This window comes from Rattus norvegicus, chromosome 12 (genome assembly GCF_036323735.1).
Source record: "Rattus norvegicus strain BN/NHsdMcwi chromosome 12, GRCr8, whole genome shotgun sequence".
Taxonomy (NCBI): Eukaryota; Metazoa; Chordata; class Mammalia; order Rodentia; family Muridae; genus Rattus; species Rattus norvegicus.
Genome location: NC_086030.1, coordinates 38470808 through 38493435, shown reverse-complemented (window position 1 = coordinate 38493435; position 22628 = coordinate 38470808). Strand labels below are relative to the sequence as shown.

The 22628-nt window shown below is 43.9% G+C and overlaps 1 protein-coding gene across 4 annotated transcripts in view; it reads left to right on the top strand.

The window, feature by feature from the left end:
• Positions 1-22628, top strand: part of Kntc1 (kinetochore associated 1) — a 70640-nt gene that overhangs the window by 7129 nt on the left and 40883 nt on the right. For 3 of the 4 annotated variants that reach the window (XM_008769228.4, XM_063271315.1, XM_039089456.2), the window contains 25 exons: positions 422-499; positions 1875-1909; positions 2160-2279; positions 3838-3931; positions 4840-4892; positions 5157-5272; positions 5614-5668; positions 6515-6613; positions 7835-7878; positions 7987-8052; positions 8139-8214; positions 9696-9818; positions 9909-9998; positions 11345-11398; positions 12275-12336; positions 13813-13924; positions 15407-15550; positions 16079-16135; positions 16339-16440; positions 17820-17939; positions 18034-18177; positions 19565-19663; positions 20912-21015; positions 21144-21243; positions 21556-21690. In XM_008769228.4, coding sequence (XP_008767450.1) covers positions 422-499; positions 1875-1909; positions 2160-2279; positions 3838-3931; positions 4840-4892; positions 5157-5272; positions 5614-5668; positions 6515-6613; positions 7835-7878; positions 7987-8052; positions 8139-8214; positions 9696-9818; positions 9909-9998; positions 11345-11398; positions 12275-12336; positions 13813-13924; positions 15407-15550; positions 16079-16135; positions 16339-16440; positions 17820-17939; positions 18034-18177; positions 19565-19663; positions 20912-21015; positions 21144-21243; positions 21556-21690 — 2282 coding nt within the window. 4 annotated transcript variants of the gene reach the window in all.

Genomic DNA, 22628 nt, shown 5'->3' with positions numbered 1-22628 from the left:
CTCTTCTAGGGGGAAATAACACCTTGAAGAGCTGAATCTTAGCTTTTCTCCTTCATTCCAGTCCTTTAAAATATGTGTTAGGTTTAGTCAGTGTGTGCGTGCCTGTGTGTGTGTGCCTGTGCATGTGCCTCTGTGTGTGTGTGTGTGTGTGTGTGTGTGTGTATGTTCCCAGGACCACATTCCTCCGACCCACTAGTGGGGGTCAAAGTAGTAGATGTCAAAGGACAACTTGTGGGACTTGATTCTCTTCTCTCTTTGTACCCTGTGGGTCTCCGGTTATCAATGTGGCAACCGGTACCTTTACCTCCTGACCCATCGCCCCAGCCCTGGTTGAGAGAGTTCAGAGCTGGTTCCCAGTATTGCTTTGGATCTCCTGTCCACCTGCCTTTTATAGAAACTGGCTTTGATTTTACTTTACCAGGTACCTATTATATGTTGCTTCTGACGAACAACGGATTTTTTTACATTACAAACCTCCAGCTTTCACAAATTGAACAAGGTAAAGTAGTGTTTCCTTATCGATTAGTGAAAGGGTTTATTAGTTTTCGAGTAAGTCTTCAAATATTCCTTTTGAGAAAATTTTAATTTAGTTGTATCCTATGGTCCGGGGTATATATACTTAGACATATCCAGAATTCACTTAATTGGATCTGGTAGGATATGAAAAATATCATTTGGTTCCAGCCTTCTAACAGTTTATAGCTTAACTGGAAAGAAAAGACAACATCAATAACTGGCTTTTTGTGATACTGAAGGGCAGACTCAGGGTCTTGTGCGTACTGGGTAAGTGCTCCACCACTGAACGCCATGTCAGCTGCTAATTGGCTTTTTGAAGGAGTGACTGAACAGTCATGGAAATGGCTAACCTAATATCACAACGTGAACTGGTGAGATGGCTCAGTAGGTAAGAGCACTTTGTTAGAAAGCATGAGGACGTGAGTTCAAATCCCCAGTACCTGTGGAAAAAGCTGTCCAAGCTATACATCTGCCTGTAACTCTAACTGGGGGTGCAGAGTAGATGCAGGTGAACCCTCAGTGTGTGCTCGACAGCCAGCACAGCTGCACCGGTGCGCTCCTGGTGCAGGGAGCCATCCTGTCTAAAGGCAGAGCAGAGACCAATAGAGGTGGATAATCCTGTTCCGTCCTCTGTACGTGCAAGCACGGTGCACGTGTCCCTACACTACCATGCACCCATCACACACAGCAAACACAGTGTGGAGTAGCCATCAGTAGTCACCCCGTGGTGTGGACCGTAAGTCTCCCTGAGTCAGGTAAAACTGAGGCATGCGTCTCCACAAGCCTTACTGACGTCTATTGCTTGCTAGGTGCATGTTAGGGCCTGTGTTTAGGATTGTGTTTTAAGTTACATTATTTTTGATGGTGGGTATGGCTCATGTTTTTAATCCCAATTCTGAGAGGCAAGAGTACCTCGGTGAGTTCAAAGCCAGTCTGCTCTACATAGTTCCAGGACAGCCAGGGCTACATAGAGATCTCATCTCAAACAAACAAAAAAATTTAAGATACACTATATTTTATGGCTAAGGCAGGATCTAGACAGATAGAAGAGATATATCTGGCTCAGATGGGAACTGGTGAATACTTTACATTTGAGCCTCAGGCTTGAGTAGATGTGGTGGTAGGGTGGTGTAGAGGCCCTTGATCGGGCTCTGTGCAGTTAGCTGACGCCTGGTGTACCATAAACTCACGGGGAACATCCTCCATTAGAAAGAGTAACTTGTGGATCCTGGTTTGTGTCCTTTGACTAGGGTGTATTAATTTCACTCTAACTCAAAGGGAGACAAGTCTTGTTTTTAGTCTCTATAAACTGTAGGTTGATACTATGTTTAGATGGCTTTTTTTTTCCTTTAATGAAGCAATTGAGAACACAGACTTGGATTCAGCCAAGAAGGTAAGCAAAGAAAATCATATTGCCTTTTAAAACGCTTATTTACTGTGAGTGTAGAGGCTGTTTCTGTGATGAATGTTGTACTGTGTGATAGGACAGGATCTGCTATAATGTAACACCTAAGGAACTCTTCTGTTCAAAACATAGATGAGTGATTTAAATGGCTTCATATGGTTTTCCGTGTGTGTGTGTGTGTGTGTGTGTGTGTGTGTGTGTGTGTGTGTGTTACTCTAATTTTTTTTTTATTTTGCAGTTGCAAGGACAATTCAAATGTAGTTTTATTTCTACTGAAAGTTACCACAGTTCTGGTTGCCTCAATCTCCTGGCATCTCAATCTGGAAAATTTGCAAATGAAACTTCTGTGATAATTGGGGTAATTCTTTCTATAACTTTTGTTCTTGTCTGAAACATTTCTTCTTAGTTAAAGTACAATTAGTTTGTAATGTGACAGGAATAGAAATAAGAGCTAGAGGCTCGATGGTTAAGAGTCCTTGCTTCCCTTGAGGAAGACCAGAGATTGGTCCCCAGCATCTAAGTTGTGCTGGTACAAATGCCTGTTACTCAGCTCCAGAAGATCTGCTGCCCCCTTGTGGTCCCTGGGTGCCCACACACACACATGCACATACACACTCACATAAATCATAAAAATGGAAAATAAATCATTTAAAAAGAGACAAGCCAGGCATGGTGGCACACTGCTCTAATCTCGTACCCTGTCTCAAAAAAAAAAAAATGGATGGGGGGATTACAAAATCAGGATTATAAAATTAACTAAGTAACCCTCTCTGTGTTAGATCATCAGTGTTGATTTTCATCAGTCTGTCTCCGAAATTTTCTTCTCTTTTCTTTTGTGTCTTGAGTCAGGGTCTGACTGTGTAGCCCTGGCTGTCCTTGAACTCAGAGATCCCCCTGCCTCTGCCTCTCTCATGCTGGGATCAATGGTGTGTGTCACAGTACCAGCAGTTTCATTTGATCAGGCAGAGTTTTGTTCCTTCGCCCAGCCACGTTTCAGCATCTCTTTCAACTTAGAAGCCATAGAAAAAGAAACCAAAAGAGGCTCCATGTTGAGAGCGGCACCCGTGGCCATGCCTCTGAACGCTAATCGAGAATCATTAGCTCTCTTATGCCCCTGTTCAATCATTGCCGTTATGCAGTGAGAGTGGTCATCAAAGGCCTACTGGGACATCTTCCTGCCTCTGCCCTCTCTGCACTGGGATGAGTGACCCACACCACCAGGCATAGTTTTTGTCTCTTTGTTTCTTTTCCTTTTTTAGTAAGCAAAAGCCTATGCTTATAATGTCGGGAGAGTTTCTTTCTCTTTAGGGTAAGATGTTTAGGGTGTGTACTCAAACGTTCAAGAGATAGCAACAAAGTATGAGTACCTCATCGTCCTTCCCAGACTCGTCTTTATTTGTTTGTTTGTTTGTTTGTGTACGTGATGCTGCAGAAGCCCTGACAGGCTGTCAGATCCCTTGGAGTTGAGATATAGGCAGTTGTGGAACACTGGTAGAGGGTGGTCCTCTGGCACAACAGCAAGCTCTCGTAACCGCCGAACCATCTCATTAGTCCTCCAGTCAGTTCTGAGGCTGAGAGAAACAGATGGCTCTAGGTGTAAGGCCCGTGCCTGCAAACCTGGTGTCAGACTCGTCCCGATAGGAGGCTCACACAAGAGGATCTTAGTGAGGCCAGCCCGGAAAACAGCAGCACAGCGCCTGAGAACGGAATAGAAGTGGCCGGGAATGTAGCTTAGGGGTAGAGTGCTCACTGAGCTTCACAAAGCCCTGGGGGCTCATTCTCCAGCATCCTTTCGTGTGAACACGTACATACATGTGCCTGAACTCAATGTATACAGTTTAGGTGCATCTGCTTCGCGCGATTCCTGGAAGGTTTGGGTTTAAGTTACCGACTGATGCACTGTTTTGTGTTTCCAGGGAACTGGTAGCTGTGCGTTCTCAAAATGGGAACCAGATTCTACCAAGAAAGACATGTCTCTTAAGAACTTTGTGGACACGGACATTATTAGAGGTAACGATAAACCACAGACACTCCTTTCTGTTGCTGCTCTCCAGTGTGCCGGGCTGGGCTCAGATTTGCTGTGTAGTGAGGCTGACCTTGAACTTACGATCCTCCAGCACTGTGGAGTGGTAGTATAGGCTGGCGCCACCGTAGATAAAGCATGTGCTGTGTAGGATTGGAGGGTATGTTGTCTGAGTGTGAGTGGAGGTCAGAGGATTGATCTCAGCTAGTCAGACTTGGTGGCAGTAGCCATTTCCACCGAACCGTCTTGCAGGTGCTCTGGCCCATTTATCTTTCGTTTTTAAGTTACATTTGTTTAGTTTGTACATTACCTGCATAAATTTGGCTACCTTAATGTATGTGCATGTGGCAATCAGAGGCCCCCTGGGAAGCGATTCTCCTTCCCTCATGTTGCTCCTGAGGACTGGGCTCAGGTTCTCAGACATGGCGAGCGCTTTTATTAGCTTTTATTCCTGCCCTGTTTTTGTTTTTGTTTTTGTTTGTTTTTGAAATAGGTCTTACTATAGTCTAGACTGATTGATTATAGGAGCCCAACTTGCCTGAAATCTGAGCGTTTCTCCTGTTTGACTTTGCATAATGCTGGGAGTGCAGGTACAAGCCGCTTTTCCAAGCACAGGTCATTTTGTTATCTCATTGAAGCAAGCCAGATTCATTCGGGGACTTCTGTCCATACTCATGAGTGTCCAGTCATTACCTTTGCAGAGACTTTGTGTTTTATTGGTCACCTTGAAACAAGAGCAGCGGTGACAAAAGTCACAAGTGAGGCAGGAGTAGCTGAAAGTGGGGACATCATTTAAATGTAGTTCTGTCCTTTCATGAAGACATGATTTATAGTTGAACCAGGGTCCTACATGAGAGTGAAATAAAACCCTTAGACATCTCCCTTTCTCTTTCAGGTGCAAAGTCATTTCAGCTGATCGACAATCTGCTTTTTGTGCTTGATACTGATGTACGTTTCTGATACTTTAGTGGCTTCATTTACTACGACCATTGTTTTGTTCTTTGAGCCTTGGTGCTACGGAGTCAGCTCCCAGCCTACCACTGAGCCAGTCTTCCACCGATAACACATTCATTAATAAAAGCAGTAGACAGGGACGTCAGCTGGGGCGGATGCCTATCTGAGTGCCAGGCTTCATCTCACTGTGCACTAGGAAATGTAGCCTGACGTTTAACTTTGAAGTCATAGCTGTCTAAGTGAGTGTCTTTCCCGTAGAATGTGCTGAGCTTGTGGGATGCTTATACTCTCACTCCGGTGTGGAACTGGCCTTCTCTTCCCATAGAGCAGTTTCTCCTCACGACAGAAGCGGACTCCCCCTCTTCAGTTACCTGGTAGGTTGGGGGTCTGGTTAGTAGGGATTTCCATAACACCAATGTCTGTCTGGCTTCATTCAGACATTCACTACATCTTCTGTTTGAAATCACATCTGAGTCGGTCTGGCAGAGGAAGGACTGATCTATTCTTTGCCAGTTTCTATTTGGTACAAATAGATAACATAATGTGAGCATCCGCGTGTTTATGGTAGAGACAGACTCTGGGATGTGTAGCTGTGAAACAGAGTCCACGGTCTTCTCTGAATACGCTTTGACCTTTCTGTGAGAATATCACTTTATGTAAGTTTATCTTTAGGGACATACGTAGCCTTTTAACTTGAGTTTCTCTTCATTTTTAGGCAAGGGATTACAAACCTCAAATTAGTCACGCTGACAGCTACCACGAAGGAGAAGGTACCGGGGATTTCAGTCCCGTTCACTGGTCGGTTATTGCTCCCAGCCTGCTAAAGTGTAGTTCCCACAGACCCCGACAAACGAGGGTTAATATGCAGAGTCCAGTTTTCACAGAACAGATGGAAATCGTGGCTCTTTATTTCAAACAGAAGATTTTTAGGAACCAAAAATGAGCCAGGCAGTGGTGGCACTCGGGAGGCAGAGGCAGGTGGATCTCTGGGAGTTTTAAGTCATCATCCTGGGCTACAGAGCTACACAGAGAAACCCTGTCTCTGGAAAAAAAAATTATAAGAACTTATTTGAGCTAGGTGTGGTATCTCATGAGTAGTTCTAACATTCAGGAGGCTGAGACAGCAAGGTCATGAGTTCAAGGCTCTCCCGGGTTGTATAGCAAGTCCCTATGTCAGAAAGACAAGGGCTGGGGATGAAAGAGTAGCTACTTAGTGTGTGCAAGGCACTGAATGTAGCCTCCAGTGCTGAGAAAAGCAGGAAGGGAAAGGGCAGAGAAAGGGAAAAAGGAAAGCAAATAGAAAGAAAGTGTGGGGACAGAAACCGCGGCATTCACTGGCTTGGTTGTGGTGAAGGTGCCGCACTCCAGGAGCGGGGGAGGCGGGTCTGTGTGCGTTTTCATTCAACAGGGTAGGTGGGCAAGAGTTTTCTTCGTTTTCTGTCTTTAAAGGACACGATTTTCTGTGTAGCTTTATATAATGACGGTGGCAGGCCTCCTTACGTAGTAAGAGAATGTTGTGGTTTGTCACGTCTGGCTTTGTACAGGATTTTTAGTAGACGTCTTGACGTGAAAGTGCTGACTTGTGCTAATAGGCTTATATTTTTCATTTCCCGTAGATGAGAAACCTCATCATTTATTCGTTACCCACGATGGAAATACTGTATTCTTTGGAAGTGTCTAGTGTTTCTTCTTTAGTTCAAACAGGAATTAGCACGGTATGTCTTCGCACATTTTTAACTACTTTGCTATATTATTTTTTATTTTTACGAGTAAGAAAAGCATACGTGGAACTTAGTGCAATACTTGGCTTGATCTCTGGCTTATACCTGTGTTCATTGCCAACACAGAGACCCAGCCTCGTCTTCACACAAAGTAAGATAATCCTTCATCTGCTATTCAGTTGTTTTATTTTTACAAACTGTCTTGTTTTGAATTTTGCGTGTGTCTGTGGGTGAGCATGTGTGTGAGAAGTGTCAGATCCTCTGAAGCTGGAGTTACAGACAGTTGTGAGTCCTTGCGGAGGCTGGGGGATTCCAGCTCAGGTCCTCTGCAGGAGCAGCATGCGCTCTCCACCTCTGAGCTGTCCAGTCCTGCCTCAGCTTCTTGGCTCTCTTTTTGTCCCTATGGGACTATCGATGACAATGACATGCTGTGCACAGACATTCGTGCAGGCTGAATACCCATGCACATAAAATCATAATTTTAAAAGAATATATATTCCTTTATTTATATGTTCATATAAAGAACACATGTTCTTATATATTCATGTATAACACTGTTGAGGCCTGGAGACATTGCTAAGCGTGCCTGCTGCTCTTGCAGAGGACTTGAATTTGGTTTCCAGCCTTCAAAGGGTGCCTCCTAACCCCTGTGTCTCCAAGTCCAGAGAATCTGACGCCATCTTCTGTTCAGACCCGTGCATTTACATGGTGCACAGACATACATTCAAACAGACACATACAATAAAATAAAGTGTAAATAAGGAATTTTTTTAAGAAGAAAAAGAAGAAGGCCATTTTTAGCCTTCCTACCAAGATGACTGACCGGGTGGTGTTGTTCATCGCCACATCCGATAACCCAAGTTTGGGGCCCCTCCAGGTCTCCCCCGTGGTCAGATCCTCCTCTGATCATTAGCAAGTTCTTTATATGGCATGACTTCTAAACCAGGGGGAAATCTTTTCCCTTAATGTTTGCATTTTCTCCTAGTGATTTTAAGAATCAATGGATGGGGGACTGGGGATTTAGCTCAGTGGTAGAGCGCTTACCTAGGAAGCGCAAGGCCCTGGGTTCGGTCCCCAGCTCTGAAAAAAAGAACCAAAAAAAAAGAATCAATGGATGGATAATTTTTGCCAGAACTGTTTGTGTTTTCTAATAATCATAAAGTACTTGGTGGTGTTTACATTTGCGTTTTAATCATGGTCTCGTTCTGATTGTAGGACACCATATACCTTCTGGAAGGAGTTCACAAAAATGATCCTAAGTAGGTCATGCTTTGTTTTCTCAAATAATTCATACATAGCGGCTCAACTAGAGTTTGCTCACGAATACCACGTGGCTGAGCTACTCACGGTGTAATTTTTGTTTTCAGCCTATGTGAAGACTCTGTGTCTAACTTAGAACTTAGGTACCTCACAGAGGTGTTACCAGAAAACAGGTAACTTCTCTTATTTTAAAAAAGCATCATTTGCCCTTTAATGAGAAAGGTAAAGTCCCTGATGAGCGTCTTCTCCAACTCTTCAGACTGAGCCGGCTACTTCACAAGCACAGATTTGCCGATGCCGAGAGCTTTGCCATTCAGTTTGGACTGGACGTTGAGGTAAGCATTCATTTGTTCCTTTGTTCTCAGGCAGTCACTCTTGGTGTGCTGGAGGCTGGAGATGCAGAAGGGTGACACGTGGTCACCAAGTGATCTAGTGTGCAGCCGGGACTCGGCCACCACATTCTTACCTGAATTAGTTAGAACAAGAGCTCGAGGGGCCAGGGAGATGGCTCAGCACTTTAGAGAACTTATTCTTGCAGAGGGCCAGGGTTCAAGTCCCAGTACCCACATGGTGGCTAACAATCATATGTAACTTCAATTCTAGGGAATCTGAGTAGGCCCAGTTTGCGGGGTGCTGGTGCACAAGCCTTTAATGTCAGCACTGGGAGAGGCATAGGCGGGTCTTTGTGAGTTTCAGTCCAGCCTGGTCTGTGTAGCAAGACAGAGGGAGAGAGATCACTGAAGAGAGATTGTATCAAAACAAAAAATAGTGATAATAATATAGCTATGCTTGTAGCGATTTGCAATATGCACAAACATCATGTGACTTAATAGGTCTCTAAACTCCTTCCTCCTGTGTTTACCAGAGCCTCCTCCCTCTGATAAACTCCCTCCTGTGCTGCCTCCAAGCCCTCCACTCTAAGCTGGGTCTCTGCTTTGTTTCTGTGCGTTCTGTTGGTTTGGGCTGTGCATCTATGAGATCACGCATCTTCTTTCTGGGCCTGGCTTGTGTCACTCAGCATGGCATCCTACAAGTTGGGCCATGTTGTTAGTGACAAAGTGGCTTCTTTTCTGAGGCTCTAGTCTTCGGCTGTATATAGGCCATATTTTACTGATTTGCTTATCCATCAGTGGGCAATTGATTAGATTCATGTCTTAGCTTAAATTCTTTGAAGATTTCCTGACATGTTAAGGTTTCAATAAAAATGGTTTGTTTTTTTTTTAGAATAGAGTTTATTCAGGGCATGGGGAGAGGAGTTAAGAGAAAAAGGCAGAAAAAGGCAGAGAGAGAGAGAGAGAGAGAGAGAGAGAGAGAGAGAGAGAGAGGGAGGGAGAAGAGTAGGGAAAAAGAAGAGTAGAGCCCAGCCATGAGCACGTGGAGAGAGGAGGAGACGGAATGGAGGCAGGAAGGCAAGAGCAAGAAAGGAGCAAAAGTGTTTTTCATAATTCCTAATAATCTGGGTTTATTGTCTAGATGGGTTTTTTTGTTCCCTTCCTTCCTTCCCTCCTTCCTTTCTTTTTTTTTTTTTTTAAAGCCAAGGTCTTACTATCCAGCCTATGGCTGGCCTAGCGTTCCCTCTATTGACCAGTCTGGTGATGAATTTGCAGAGATCCCTTGCCTCTGGCTCCCAAGCGCTGAGACTAAAGGTGTGCGCCGCTGTGACCAGTGAGACCTGTCTTGCTCGAGCTTCATTCCTGATTACGGGGGAGAAACACCATTCCTCAGTCCTTTGTTCTCCCTAGCTGGCTGGGAACAGTGTCGTGCTGAGACACTACGTATGCTCCAAGGCACTGACTGTGGCAAGTTTGTGTTACAGCTTGTTTATAAGGTCAAATCAAATGATATATTGGAGAAGCTGGCTTTGATCTCAGACAAGAGCGAGCAGTCCGAATGGCAGCAACTTGTAGATGAAGCCAAAGAAAACCTATGCAAAATCCAGGTGTGTCCTCCCAGTGAAAGTCTGCAGTTTGGGGGGGCGGTTTGCTGTCCAATATTATTAACTTACCTTCATCTGACGTGTTTTAAACAGGACGATGACTTCGTGGTGAATTTCTGCCTCAAGGCCCAATGGGTCACCTATGAAACCACCCAGGAAATGCTCAGTTATGCCAAAACCAGGGTAAGTTATTTTCCTTGAGGAAAAATTTGCTTTAGTCACTCATGATGATTCTATCAGCTAAAATGTATTTTCTTTTTTTTTCCGGAGCTGAGGACTGAACCCAGGGCCTTGCCCTTGCTAGGCAAATGCTCTACCACTGAGCTAAATCCTAACCCCTAAAACGTATTTTCTTGTCCTTTAGTTTTTGTGTTTCTTCTTTAAAAAAAATTTTTTTTTAAAGTGACTTTTTTTTTTTTAAAGATTTATTCATTTATTATATATAAGTACACTGTAGCTGTCTTCAGATACACCAGAAGAGGGAATCGGATCTCTTTTACAGATGGTTGTGAGCCACCATGTGGTTGCTGGGAATTGAACTCAGGACCTCTGGAAGAGCAGTCAGTGCTCTTAACCGCTGAGCCATCTCTCCAGCCCTTAAAAAAATTTTTAAGCAGCCTTTTTCCTTCCAGCTTTGAGCTGGAAGACATAAGACACACTGTAGCCATCTCAAGCTCAAGGCTCTCAAATCAGGATGTTTCTATCTGTCTGTCTGTCTGTCTATCTATCTATCTATCTATCTATCTATCTATCTATCTATCTATCTATCTATCTATCTTATTTAGGTTTTCTGAGAAAGGTTTCTCCGTGTAACCCTGGCTGTCCTGGAACTCACTCTGCAGACCAGGCTGGCCTCAAACACAAATCCCCCGTTCTCAGAGCGCGTAACTAAAGGTGTGCGTGTGCCGCCACCACCACGTGACTTGGGCAGTTTTCATATGTACCGTTTTTATACAATGTCTATTTAAGGTACATTTTTATTTTGTTTATTTCTGAGACTGGATCTCATTTTCTAGTTCTGGCTAGCCTGGAACTCCTTATGTAGATCGGGCTGACCTTGAACTCACAAAGATCTGACTGCCTGGGCATCTCAGTATCGGGAAGTCAGGATAATGGCTATTATATTATTTTTAGTTATGTGTTTGTCTGTGTGCAAGCGAATGCAGGTTCCCTCTGAAGGAAGAAAAGGGTATAAGAGTCCCCTGGTGCTGAACTGAGTTGTGGGGTACTCAGAAAGAGCAATAATGATCTTAACTTCTGAACCCCCCATTATCACTTTATTGTTTAATAGCATTGCATATAACAACTTCCTCTTATTTGGGCTTAAATACAGCTTCCTTTCAAAGGTAACGTTTTCTGTCAAGTCAAAGTCCACGCTCTTTATGAAGTCTGACAGTGGGGTCTCCTTGCGGTCTCTTTCCTTTCTCTCTTTTGCACCTATATACAGTGTACTTTGACTCTATCTGTTCCCAGCATGCCCCTGTCCTAACATGTCCTTTTTTTGTGTCTCACTGTCCATGCATGCTTAGCTCATGAAGAAAGAAGACAGAACTCTACCTGCCTGCTCTGATGACTTCTTGGAGGTACTGACATTTTATCCGTAGCTGACTGAGCATGGAGGTGTTGATGATTTTCTTTTCAAGGCAGATTGATATTAAGTGACTGCTTCATACGTCAGCTTCCTTATCATCAACATGGGATCCTTGTGGTTGTTCTGGAGTCAAAGCAACCAATCCCTGCAAAACATTTCTGTCTAGTGTGGGGTAGCTGGTAAACAATAAATGGCCGCCAGTGATGGATACGGACATGCTTACAAGAATGTGTGCATTTAAGTTCCCAAAATAGGGCAGGCAAGGTGGCTCAGGGGGAGCCGGGGGCTTGTGCCAAGCTTGAAGACCCAAGTTCAGACCTTGAGATCCTCATGCTAGGACAGAACCAACTAACTCCTGCAGATTGTCCTGTGCTCTCTGTGTGTTTGTCGTGGTCCGCATACGCACCTCCCCCTCTACACATGACATAATCCAGCTAAGCTTTGCCTTAAATGTAAATGATTACGTAAGAAAACCACTCCTCACATACATCTGTCTTTGTAATAAAATATGGCTAGAAATGTTTTCACTATTTTGCATGGGATATGTTAAGCAATGAACTTGTATGGATGGGAATTGAGCCAAATTATGAGTTAAAATGAGAATGTATGTAAGGCTTCTGGCCCTTGATTTTATCATTTTAAACTTTTTAAATCAGTGTATGTGTGTGTCTGTGTGTGTGTGGATACAAGCACCATGGTGTGCATGTGGAGAGGTCAGAGGACAATGATTTAGAAGCAGTTCTTTCTTATCTTTAAGTGGATTCCAGTGATTGAACATCAGGCCTGAATGGCAAGTGCTTTTCCCTGATGAGTTTTCTTAACCAGCCCACATCCATTATCAAAATTATCAAATTATTTTTTTCTTCAGGTGCTAAAAGCTCATGCGAAGTTAACTACATTTTATGGAGCATTTGGACCAGAGAAATTCAGGTGTGTGTATCCTATTTTTAATTTTAGGTTAAGAACGAAATATAATTTTGGGATGTCATGAGGAAGATAGTAGTCCTTTGAGTGAATCTGTATGCAAAGGAAGGCAGAGGGAGCCTGTGTGTTCAAATGATAGATGAGCTCGATCTTTCCAGCAAGAGCTGGCTTACGAACCTTGCCATTTCTCATTTTGCTCACAGACAGTGCCTGTGTTTTCTAATGGCTTAACTTCCCATCCTTATTAAACATGCCTTATGTTTGTGAATAATAAGTAGGAACTATATTATGGTCTAATTATCTTTTGTTAAGTGAGCCTGTCTATTTGGATACAGTATCTGGGAGCACAGTTGCTGAGGTAAACATCCGTATCTGTCTATCTGTTCTGGTAGATGGCTCAGAGAATGCCTGTTTCCCTCTCATTCACTTAGTCAAAGAACTCTTGTGTTTTGCTAATCTAATTTGTAAAAAGTATTACAAAAATAACTGTTTTGCTTTTGTGTGAAACTTTTTTATCTAATTTTTATCTAAGTTGTTGTTTTGTTTTTAATTTTATATGTATGAGTACAATGTGGCTGTCTTCAGACACACCAGAAGAGAGCATCAGATCCCATTACAGATGGTTGTGAGCCACCATGTGGGTGCTGGGAATTGAACTCAGGACCTCTGGAAGAACAGCCAGTGCTCTTAACCTCTAAGCCATCTCTCCAGCCCCTCAATTTTTCTTTTTCCTTTTTTTTTTTAATTTTTAAGACAAGGTTTCATATAGTCTAGGCTGGCATGAAACTTGCCCTGTAGCATGTATATCTGTGTGAGGGTGTCAGATCCCCTAGAATTGGAGTTACTGACAGTTCTGAGCTGTTATGTGGATGCTAGGATTTGAACCCAGGTCTTTTGGAAGAACAAGCAGCACTTGTTACCGCTGAGCCATCCCGGCAGATTGTTCTTTATGCTGTGACTTTCTGATCTGGTTCTCACATGGAGAGTTACTGCTGTCACTAAACAGGCATTCTCTCAGTTTCAGAATGGAGACTTACTCACAGTATGGAATTTCTCAGTCTGTTTTGTGTTTTACTTTATCTTTAAAAAAAAGATACTCGTTCTTGTAGAGGACTAGCATTCAGTTTCCAGCACCCATGTAGTGGCTTTTAATAATTCATAACCTCAGTTTGAGGAAACCATACTCCTTCCTCTGACCTCTGAGGGGGGGGCCAGCCTGCACATGAGTGGTATATGTAAATATATGCAGGCAAAACACTCATTCACATGAAATAAAATTAAAATTTATAAAGTGAAAAAAGTTAGGTTCCACAAGATGCTCAAGGTGCTTGCCACCAAGTGTGGCCACCAAGTGCGACCTCCTGTGTTCGATCCCTTAGACCACATGATGGGAAGAGAACTGGTTCCTGCAAGTTGCCCTTTGAATGTGTTTGCCATGTATTTTTAATATGCCTAACTCGTTTCTTCCCTCTGGTTTCTCAGTGGTAGCGCTTGGGTTGAATTCCTGAATAATGAAGATGACCTCAAGGATATTTTTGTGCAGCTAAGTGAGGGAAACTTCGATTGTGCTCAGTATCTTTGGCTTAGACATCGGGTAATATATTGTACATTTTAATTTCATCCCTTCCTTCCTTCCTTCCTTTCTTTCTTTTTAAAGATATATTTATATGAATGCTGTGTCTTCGTGTACACCTAAATGCTAGTAGAGGGCATCAGATCCCATTACAGATGGTTGTGAGCCACCATGTGGTTGCTGGGAATTGAACTCAGGACCTCTGGAAGGGCAGTCAGTGCTCTTAACCACTGAGCCATCTCTGCAGCTCTGTTTTAATTTCTTGGTTGCTTTCTAACTTCTGAAGTGGGTGGCCAAGTATTGGAAACCACCCGGCTGTCAAGTGTGACTGGATGGCAGTGTGTCTAGAGTGCTAGGATGTGACCTGTCCCAGGGGAGATGGTCCCAGATAACAGCAGGTCACAGGAAGTGCTGTGGCACACTGATCGTGCCTCCGTTCATCTTCAGAGGCTGATCAGCTTTGGAGGCTTTCCTCAGTAGACATTGGTTTTGTTTGGTTTTGGTTTTTTGGTTTTTTTTGAGACAGGGTTTCTCTGTGTGTGCAGCTCTGTCCTGGAACTTACTCTGTAGACCAGGCTGGCCTTGAACTCAGATATCTGCCTCCTGTCTCTGCCTTTCAAGTGCTGGGATTAAAAGTGTGCACCACCATTGACTGGTAGGCATCATTTTTATTAAGTGATTTATTAATATCATGCTCCTGCTGATGTGGTGGAGAGAAAGTTCCTACTGTTTAGATTTTGGCGAAGGATACTCATTAAAGGTGTTTATCTGATTACTGTGTGCAGTGGCACATAACCTTCAGTCAGCACCTCAGGAGGCTGAAGCAGGAGGATTGCTTAGTCTTGGAATTTCAGGCCAGATTGGGCAATGTAGACCTACTCATCGACAGAGAGACAGTGTTTACCCAGATCCCTTCTCTTGGCTGTCATTGACATAGAACATTTAGGTTCAGAAAGTATTGGCCCTGATGGACACATTAGTGTCTGTGCTATGGCCTCCAGTGGCCTTTCCCTTAGGATACAGTACTTTCTGGTGTCTGTGTGTTCATTGTCTGCTACTCAACTGATGTCTAGTACTAACTAATGCGGTGCCACACCTCCCCCACTTGACTTATTTGCATAGAATAAATTACCTTACTTATTCACTGTTAAGTGACATTGCTGGGCAGTGGTGGTGTCTGCCTTTAATTCCAGCACTTGTAGCACGTGGGCGGCTGAGGCACGTGGATCTCTTGAATTCCAGGTCAGCCAGGGCTACACAGAGAAACCTGTCTCAAAAAAAAAAAAAAAATCAATAATATATTCTTTGAAAATTTTTCTTTAAGGAAATCATTTGCTTCAGTTAGTGTGCAAAGTAGTGGGTTTTGCCGAGGCACTTTGCCGAGTCTCTGTCGTTATACTTGGTTTTTATTTACCCCACTGCTTTTCCCAAGCGTCCTGTAGGTCTTTGTGTTTTGGGGGTTGTTTAATTTTGTCAGACAAGTCTTCCGATTCTGTGATTCAGGCTGACTTTGAAAGCAAGTTCGACGTGAAAATGCTGGAGAATTTGCTGAACTCAATATCTACACAAATCCCCGTGGAAAAACTCTGTTCCTGGTTTAAAAACGACGTGATTCCCTTTGTGAGGAGGATTGTGCCCGAAGGACAAGTGAGTGGCCGCGACCTTCTCCACTCTTACAGATTTGACTTAGTTTAATGCTCCCCATGAGATCCCTGGAGAAGCCCTTAGATCTTCTATCTAAGACGATAAGCTGCATGCAGAGGGGCACGCTTCAGTCTCCGCACTCAGGATTGCTGGGAATTTGAGTCCAGTCTGAACTACACAGGAACTTACAGGCCAGCCTGAGCTCCTGAGTGTGTCCCTGCCCCAGAAGAAACACCCAGCAGAGATGGCGCCAGAATGTTAGCATGTTCAAGGTCTTGGGTTCAGCGTCCAGCCATGTAATCGAGAAACAACTTCTGAGAGAGCATTAGAGGGCTAGAGAGGTGGCTCAGTGGTTAAGGGCACATTCTCCTCTTCCAAAAGACCTGGGTTCAGTTCCCAGCACCTTACAACCTACAGTTCCAGCTCCAGGAGATCTGCTGTACCCCTCAACCCCACGCATATTTTTTAAAAATTCTTAAAAGAAAAACTGTTTTATGAGAATTTTGTTCTTAAGTGGTGTTTCTGTTTCAGAACATTCTTGCAAAATGGCTGGAACAAGCCTCGAGGAACCTAGAGCTAACGGATAAGGTGAGGTCCCTCTACAAAGGTGACAATGACGTTTGCACTCCTACAGCAGCCTCAGACTTGATTTTTTTTTTTCTTTTTTCTTTTTTTTTCGGAGCTGGGGACCGAACCCAGGGCCTTGCGCTTGCTAGGCAAGCGCTCTACCACTGAGCTAAATCCCCAACCCCTTCAGACTTGATTTTTAACAATCTTCGTGTTTTTAAAAGGCAAACTGGCCAGAAAATGGACTTCAACTGGCAGAGGTCTTCTTCACTGCAGAAAAAACTGACAAATTTGGATTCTCGTCCTCTTGGCACTGGATCTCCTTGGTATGATGTTAAGATGAATTTTATGATGAAATTGTAGCATCATAGCAAAGAGTTTGTCTGTGTATATACAGAAAAGCGTCTTCTTGTCTCAGTGCACTGAAAGGGAAAACCTTTTTTTTCTGCTGTATCTATTATAACCTCGACTGTTTCAGCGTAGCCTGTCTACACTGAACCAGCCAAAATGAAAGCAGTAGACATTTTAAATGTAGAATTGGGATTTTCTGCACTAGTGGGATGTCAGAGTCCTTTCAAAGGATGAAAAATGATGGATGAAAATCAGTCAGCAGGAGTTGAGCTGCTTCACTTAACCCAGGAAGGGAGCCGTGCTCTGCTACAATGGTCAGTCTGCAGAAGCGGCAGTGGGATGTGGGCAAGACTCAACACTACGGCATTTGCCTATCGTGAGTGAGGCTCTGTGTGTCACCTGGCATCACAAACCGAAAGAAACCCTGCTACAGGGGGTCATGATCAGGGTGTAGTTCTGGAGGGAGCTATATTTGCCTCCTTGCTATAAATTTCTTTCTTTCTGTCTTCCTCCGTCCCTCCTTCCTTCCCTCCCTCCCTCCTTCCCTCCCTCTTCCTCCCTTCCTTCCTTCCTTCCTTCCTTCCTTCTTTCCTTCCTTCCTTCCTTTCTTCCACTGTTGTCCTGGATCTTGCTCTGTAGGCCAGGCTAGCCTCAAGAGATCTGACTGCATCTGCCTTCCGAGTGCCTGGATTAAACACGTGCATTACCACCGCCTGGCACTTCTAAATTTCTTAAAGTTAATTTCTTTTTCTTTTGAATTTTCTAAAACAGTAAAGGCATGAGTCATACTAGGAAAAGTGTCACTTTTATATTTTTCAAAATTTTATTGGGAGTACTAAAATTGAGTTTATAAATTAATATATAAGACGTAATGAAATCTATCTTGAAGTACTCAGTACTTTAGTACCAGACAAATGTGATCTTGCAGGCTGTGTATTATGACAGCTAGCATGTAGCATGATTGCCACAGTGCTTGCTGAGCATGCATGAAGCCCTGCGTGTGTCCCTAGGACCACGTAAACTGGGTGTGTTGGTGCATACTTGTACTCTGAGGGTGTGGGCGGTAGAGGCAGAAGGATCAGAAATTCAAGGACAAGGGCAGCCTTGGCTTTGTATCCAGTACAAGGCTGACCTGGGCTACTGGAGGTCCTGCCTCAAAACAAAAAAACTAACAAACAAATAATACACACACACACACACACACACACACACACACACACACACACACACGTGTACAGGTCTCCTGTTACCAGTTCTCACCTTTTTTGTAAATTACTGATGGCTTTGAGATAAGTCTGAGTGTTTCCCTGTCACACTTTTTGTCTCCTTGACCATTTTAATGTCTTTGTTGTAGAAGGATTATCAAAACACGGAGGAAGTCCAACAGTTGCGGACACTGGTGAGCAAGTTGCAGGAGCTGATCATCCTGCATAGGAAATACAACTGCAGGCTGGCCCTCTCTGAGTTTGAGAAGGTGAGAGTGGCAGCCCCCAGCACTGTGTGGCTTTTGTATCCAGTGGTGGCAAGACACTGCATCATTTATGCCCTCCTCCCTGTGCCTCATCTAGGAAAATGCCACCACTGTGGTGTTCCGCATGTTCGACAGGGTCTCGGCCCCAGAGCTGATCCCTTCTGTCTTAGAGAAGTTCGTGAGAGTTTACATTCGGGAACAGAATTTGCAAGAGGAGGAACTTCTTTTGCTCTATATAGAGGTAACGTTTTCTGTATTGTAAAGTATTCATCTCCTATTATGTGACTATATGTGCACACAGACATGGTGTACATGTAGAGGTCTAAAAGTTGGGAGACTCGGTTCTTTCCTCCCCCACTCGGGTCCGGGTGTCTAACTCAGGTCATCAGGCTTGGGGGCAAGGGGCTTTACCCACTGAGCCGTCCCCTGCCCCTGCTTCTGTCTGTGAAGCCTGTGCAGTGCCTCTTCATGTTAAATGCTTGACTCTGGAAGGAGTGTAAGGCTTTACCACTAGCAACTATGAGACGCATTTTGAATTGACCCAGAATATGAGCTAATCTGTTATTGTCAGAGGACCTCGCAACTGTTAGAGAGGCTGATGGGAGGGTTACTCAGGCATATAAGTTCTAAACCAGCTAACACCACAACGAGATCCCATCTCAGCAAGATAAAGGCAGACAGAAGGTGTTTCCCAAGGGCCTCCAGCGAGGTATTAGGAGTGCTCAATACTTACAAGGTTTTGACAGAAGGTGATAAAGATCAGGCCTCCAGAATCTAATCTCCATCCCAACCTGGCAGGTTTTATAGACAGTACAATATTGGCTTTGTTACTTTTGATGTTTTTGTTTTTGTTTTTTTCTTGAGACAAGATCTCTATATAACCCTGGCTGTCCTGGAACTTACTATAGACCAGACTGACCTCAAACTCACAGAGGTCAGCTTACCTCTTAGTGCTGGGTTTAAAGGCATATGTACTACAAGTGGCCCAATAGTTTGTAGACCCTTCAGAAATACGTCCTTTTTAAGTGTTCTGTACCATATATATACAAGTGTAAGCTAAATTTTTGGCAACTTTAATTTTTTTTAAATTTACCATATGTGAGAGTGTGTGCGCACCTCTGTGCATGTCTGTGGGTGTTTCCGTTATGCATTAATTGTATGTGTGAGTTTGGACATGCACATCCCACAACAGTACCCAGGTAGAGGTTGGAGAACTCCTTTCCTGGGTTCAGTTCTTTCTTTCCACCATGCGAATTCCTGGGAGCAAACTTGGGCCAGCAGGCGACTGTACCTGCTGATTACCTTGCTGGCCTGTTTGCCACTTTTTAATAAGCATTTCTAATTTTGTTTGTTTGTTTTTCTTTTTTTTTTTTTTTTTTCCGGAACTGGGGACCAAACCCAGGGCCTTGTGCTTGCTAGGCAAGCACTCTACCACTGAGCTAAATCCCCAACCCCTGTTTGTTTGTTTTTCAAGACAGAGTTTCTCTGTAGCTATCCTGGTGGCTTGAGTTCACTGTGTAGACCAGGCTGGCCTCTGCCTCCTGAGTGCTAGCTGTTAAAGGTCTGCGCCACCACGTCTGGACTGAGCGTTTCTAATGTTTAAAAGTATCTCTGGTTCTCTTCCTTAGGACTTACTAAAGAGGTGCAGCTCTAAGTCAATGACACTGTTCGACACCGCGTGGGAAGCGAAGGCCATGGCCGTGATAAGATGCTTGTCTGACACAGATGTAAGCAAATGCCAACTGCTGGGTTCTTCTATTTTGGGTAGGGAGTTCCCTTTTGACCTTGGCTCTTAAAGCTATTTTCTGGTCGTATTTTCTGGTGGGAAATTTTTCATAGAATGTAAAAAGAATAAAAAGAAGATAAAAACATGCATAATTCTATTTCCTTTGGTAATGGGAAATAAGATGAAAATGCTCTCATTCCATTGCCAAAAGAATCGCCATGGACGTGGGATGCCTCTCTGCTCCAGATCGGCAGTTACTCGGAAATGGAAACTCGTCGCTTGTTGGCATGTGGCTTTTAAATGATTTCCCACTTCCTTATAAAGGCAGGGTCTCCTGTGTCCACAGTCCCAGCATTTACGAATCTTAAGTGGTATATGAAGCCTTGTCTTGGAAAACCAATTAAGTATAGGTAAATAATTAAATATTTAAAATATAAGGGCCTCATGGATTCTCTCAGTCAGAGAACATGAGGTGAGGAGGAGCCATGTGAGTCTGGAGGCGGTTGGAGGAGGTAAATCCAGGTACACATGATCAAAAACATTGATACACGTATGAAATTCTCACAAAGTACATTGAAAGATTATATTTAATCTATGAAAGTATCTTTAAACTGGGGAAACTGCTAGTAAGTTGGAAGACAGCTGAGCGTGTAGGAAGAACTCTTCAGCTGCTGACTGACAATATCCTAGGAATTTAATAACGGAATTACTCAACTTCGTTTTGTTGTGTCATATCAGAGATAGTGTCTCACATATCCCAGGCTAGCCCCAAATTCACTCAGCAGGAGATGGTGCTCTTGAAGTTTTTTAGATTTAGTTTTTGTTTTGTGCATTAATGTTTTACTTGCGTGTATGTATGTACACTGTGTGTATTCCTGGTGCCCATCAAAGGTGGTGTCGCAGCTCCTGGAACTGGAATTAACAGATGGTTGTGAGCCACCTGGTTTGAGTTCTGGGAATCGAACTCTGGTCCTCTGCAGGAGCATCAAATGCCCTTAACTGCTGAACCATTTCTCTAGGCTAACCTTGAACTTGAGTTCCTGCCCCTCTTCCCTCAAGGGCTGGAATTACAGGCTTGTCTCACGGCAGCTGTTTGAAATCATTCTTTATGTTGACAGTAGGAGAAGTGCACACTTCCACAGACAGAGGAAACGCTCTCACTCTCCCTGTCCTTGATGATCGCAGTGCCAGTCACTTATGTGAGCGGCATCTGAGGGCGGGGCACTGTTCCCATGTGGTCTCTTTGTAGCTCATCTTCGACGCTGTGCTGAAGATAATGTACAAGGCCGTGGTTCCCTGGAGTGCCGCTGTGGAGCAGCTGGTGAGACAGCATCTGGAAATGGACCACCCCAAGTGAGTCTGCAGGAGACTGAATGCTGCTGGTGCCCTGCATGGATGGACTTGATGCTGGAGTCAACCTCCAGTTGTGTTTTCCGTTGCCTGTCCTCAAGGTCTTGCTAATGCCAGTACCTTTTGTTTAGAGTCAAGTTATTACAGGAAAGCTACAGACTCATGGAGATGAAGAAACTCTTGCGAGGCTATGGGATAAGAGAGGTGAATCTCTTGAACAAGGAAATAATGGTAAGCGCGAGTCGGACTGCTTCCTTCCTCTTGCTTGTGTTTTAAGGCAGCACGAAAAACTTCGTATTTAAAAAGTTATCAGAGCTAGACTTATTATATGGGAGAGGGAGGTAGGAGGAAGACACAGGAGTCAGGTCTCGATTTCTACCATGTAGGTTTATGGCGGGAACGCACATCCTCTGACTTGGCAGCAAGTACCTTTATCCACTGGCCCCACAAGTCATGTTTTACTCTTAGGTCCAGCATAGGTTTTTTTGCTACATTTTAAGGCTTCTTGAGGCCCTGTTAATATATATGTATTATCTCTTCCAGAGAGTGGTCCGCTACATTCTCAAGCAAGACATCCCGTCGTCTTTAGAAGATGCTCTGAAGGTGGCCCAAGGGTACAGGCTGTCCGACGACGAAATCTACAGTCTAAGGGTCATTGATCTGATTGACCGAGATCAGGTGTGGGGCTTTAGGTCGTGTCATAGGCTGCTACGCTGACTCCACCTCGTGACACTAAACTGTCCAAGCTACCTTCACAAAACAAAGGAAACAACCACTGTCCTTGCTAGCTCAGCAGGGAACATAAAGGAACTACTTTTGTGTACTTTTGAAAGTGTCTTGTGATTTGCTAATGGTTATACAGCTCAGACCCGGGTTTTTATATATGGCATAGGACTCAATTCTAAAGTGAGGTGTGTGATGTTGTGGGCTTTCTGCCTGATTATTTTAGGTGTTATAAATTGAAACTAAGGCCTCGTGGATGCTAATTATACGTTCCAGCACTGAACTGTCACCTGTTTTGTAACTTCAAATGTCTTTATTGGTTCATATTCAGCAGTCACGGGTATGCTCAAGTGCTAAGGTGATCTCCATTGCCCTGGGTTGATTGGAAATTTAGCTTATGTGCCCCTGTCACTCAAAATAGGATTGTCAGATGTTTGAGGTTTTGAGACGGCCTCATGAGATGCTCTCATTCAATGGCCCAGCCTGTCCTGGTGTAGCCCAGGCTGGCTTTCCAGTGCCCTGCCAGGTGCTAAGATTGTGTGTGTGCTATGCCACCAGACCTAATCTTCAAGTGATCAGATTTATATTTATATTTTATTTTTAGACGTTTCTTTATTTGTGTATATGGGCATTTTTGTCTGCCTACACATGTGCACACAAGAAGGGGATATCAGATTCCATGGGAGTTATAGGAGATGGTAAGCTACCACGTGGGTGCCAGAAAGTGAATTCAGAACCCCTGGAAGAATTCTCATCCAGTGCTCTTAGCCGCTGAGCTATCTCTCTAGCCCTCAGATTTTTAAAGACACTAAGCTGTAATCTTTTTTTTTCCCCATTCTGTTAATTGATCCAATGGTCTTCACACGAGGTAGCATAGGTCAGAGACTGTGGGT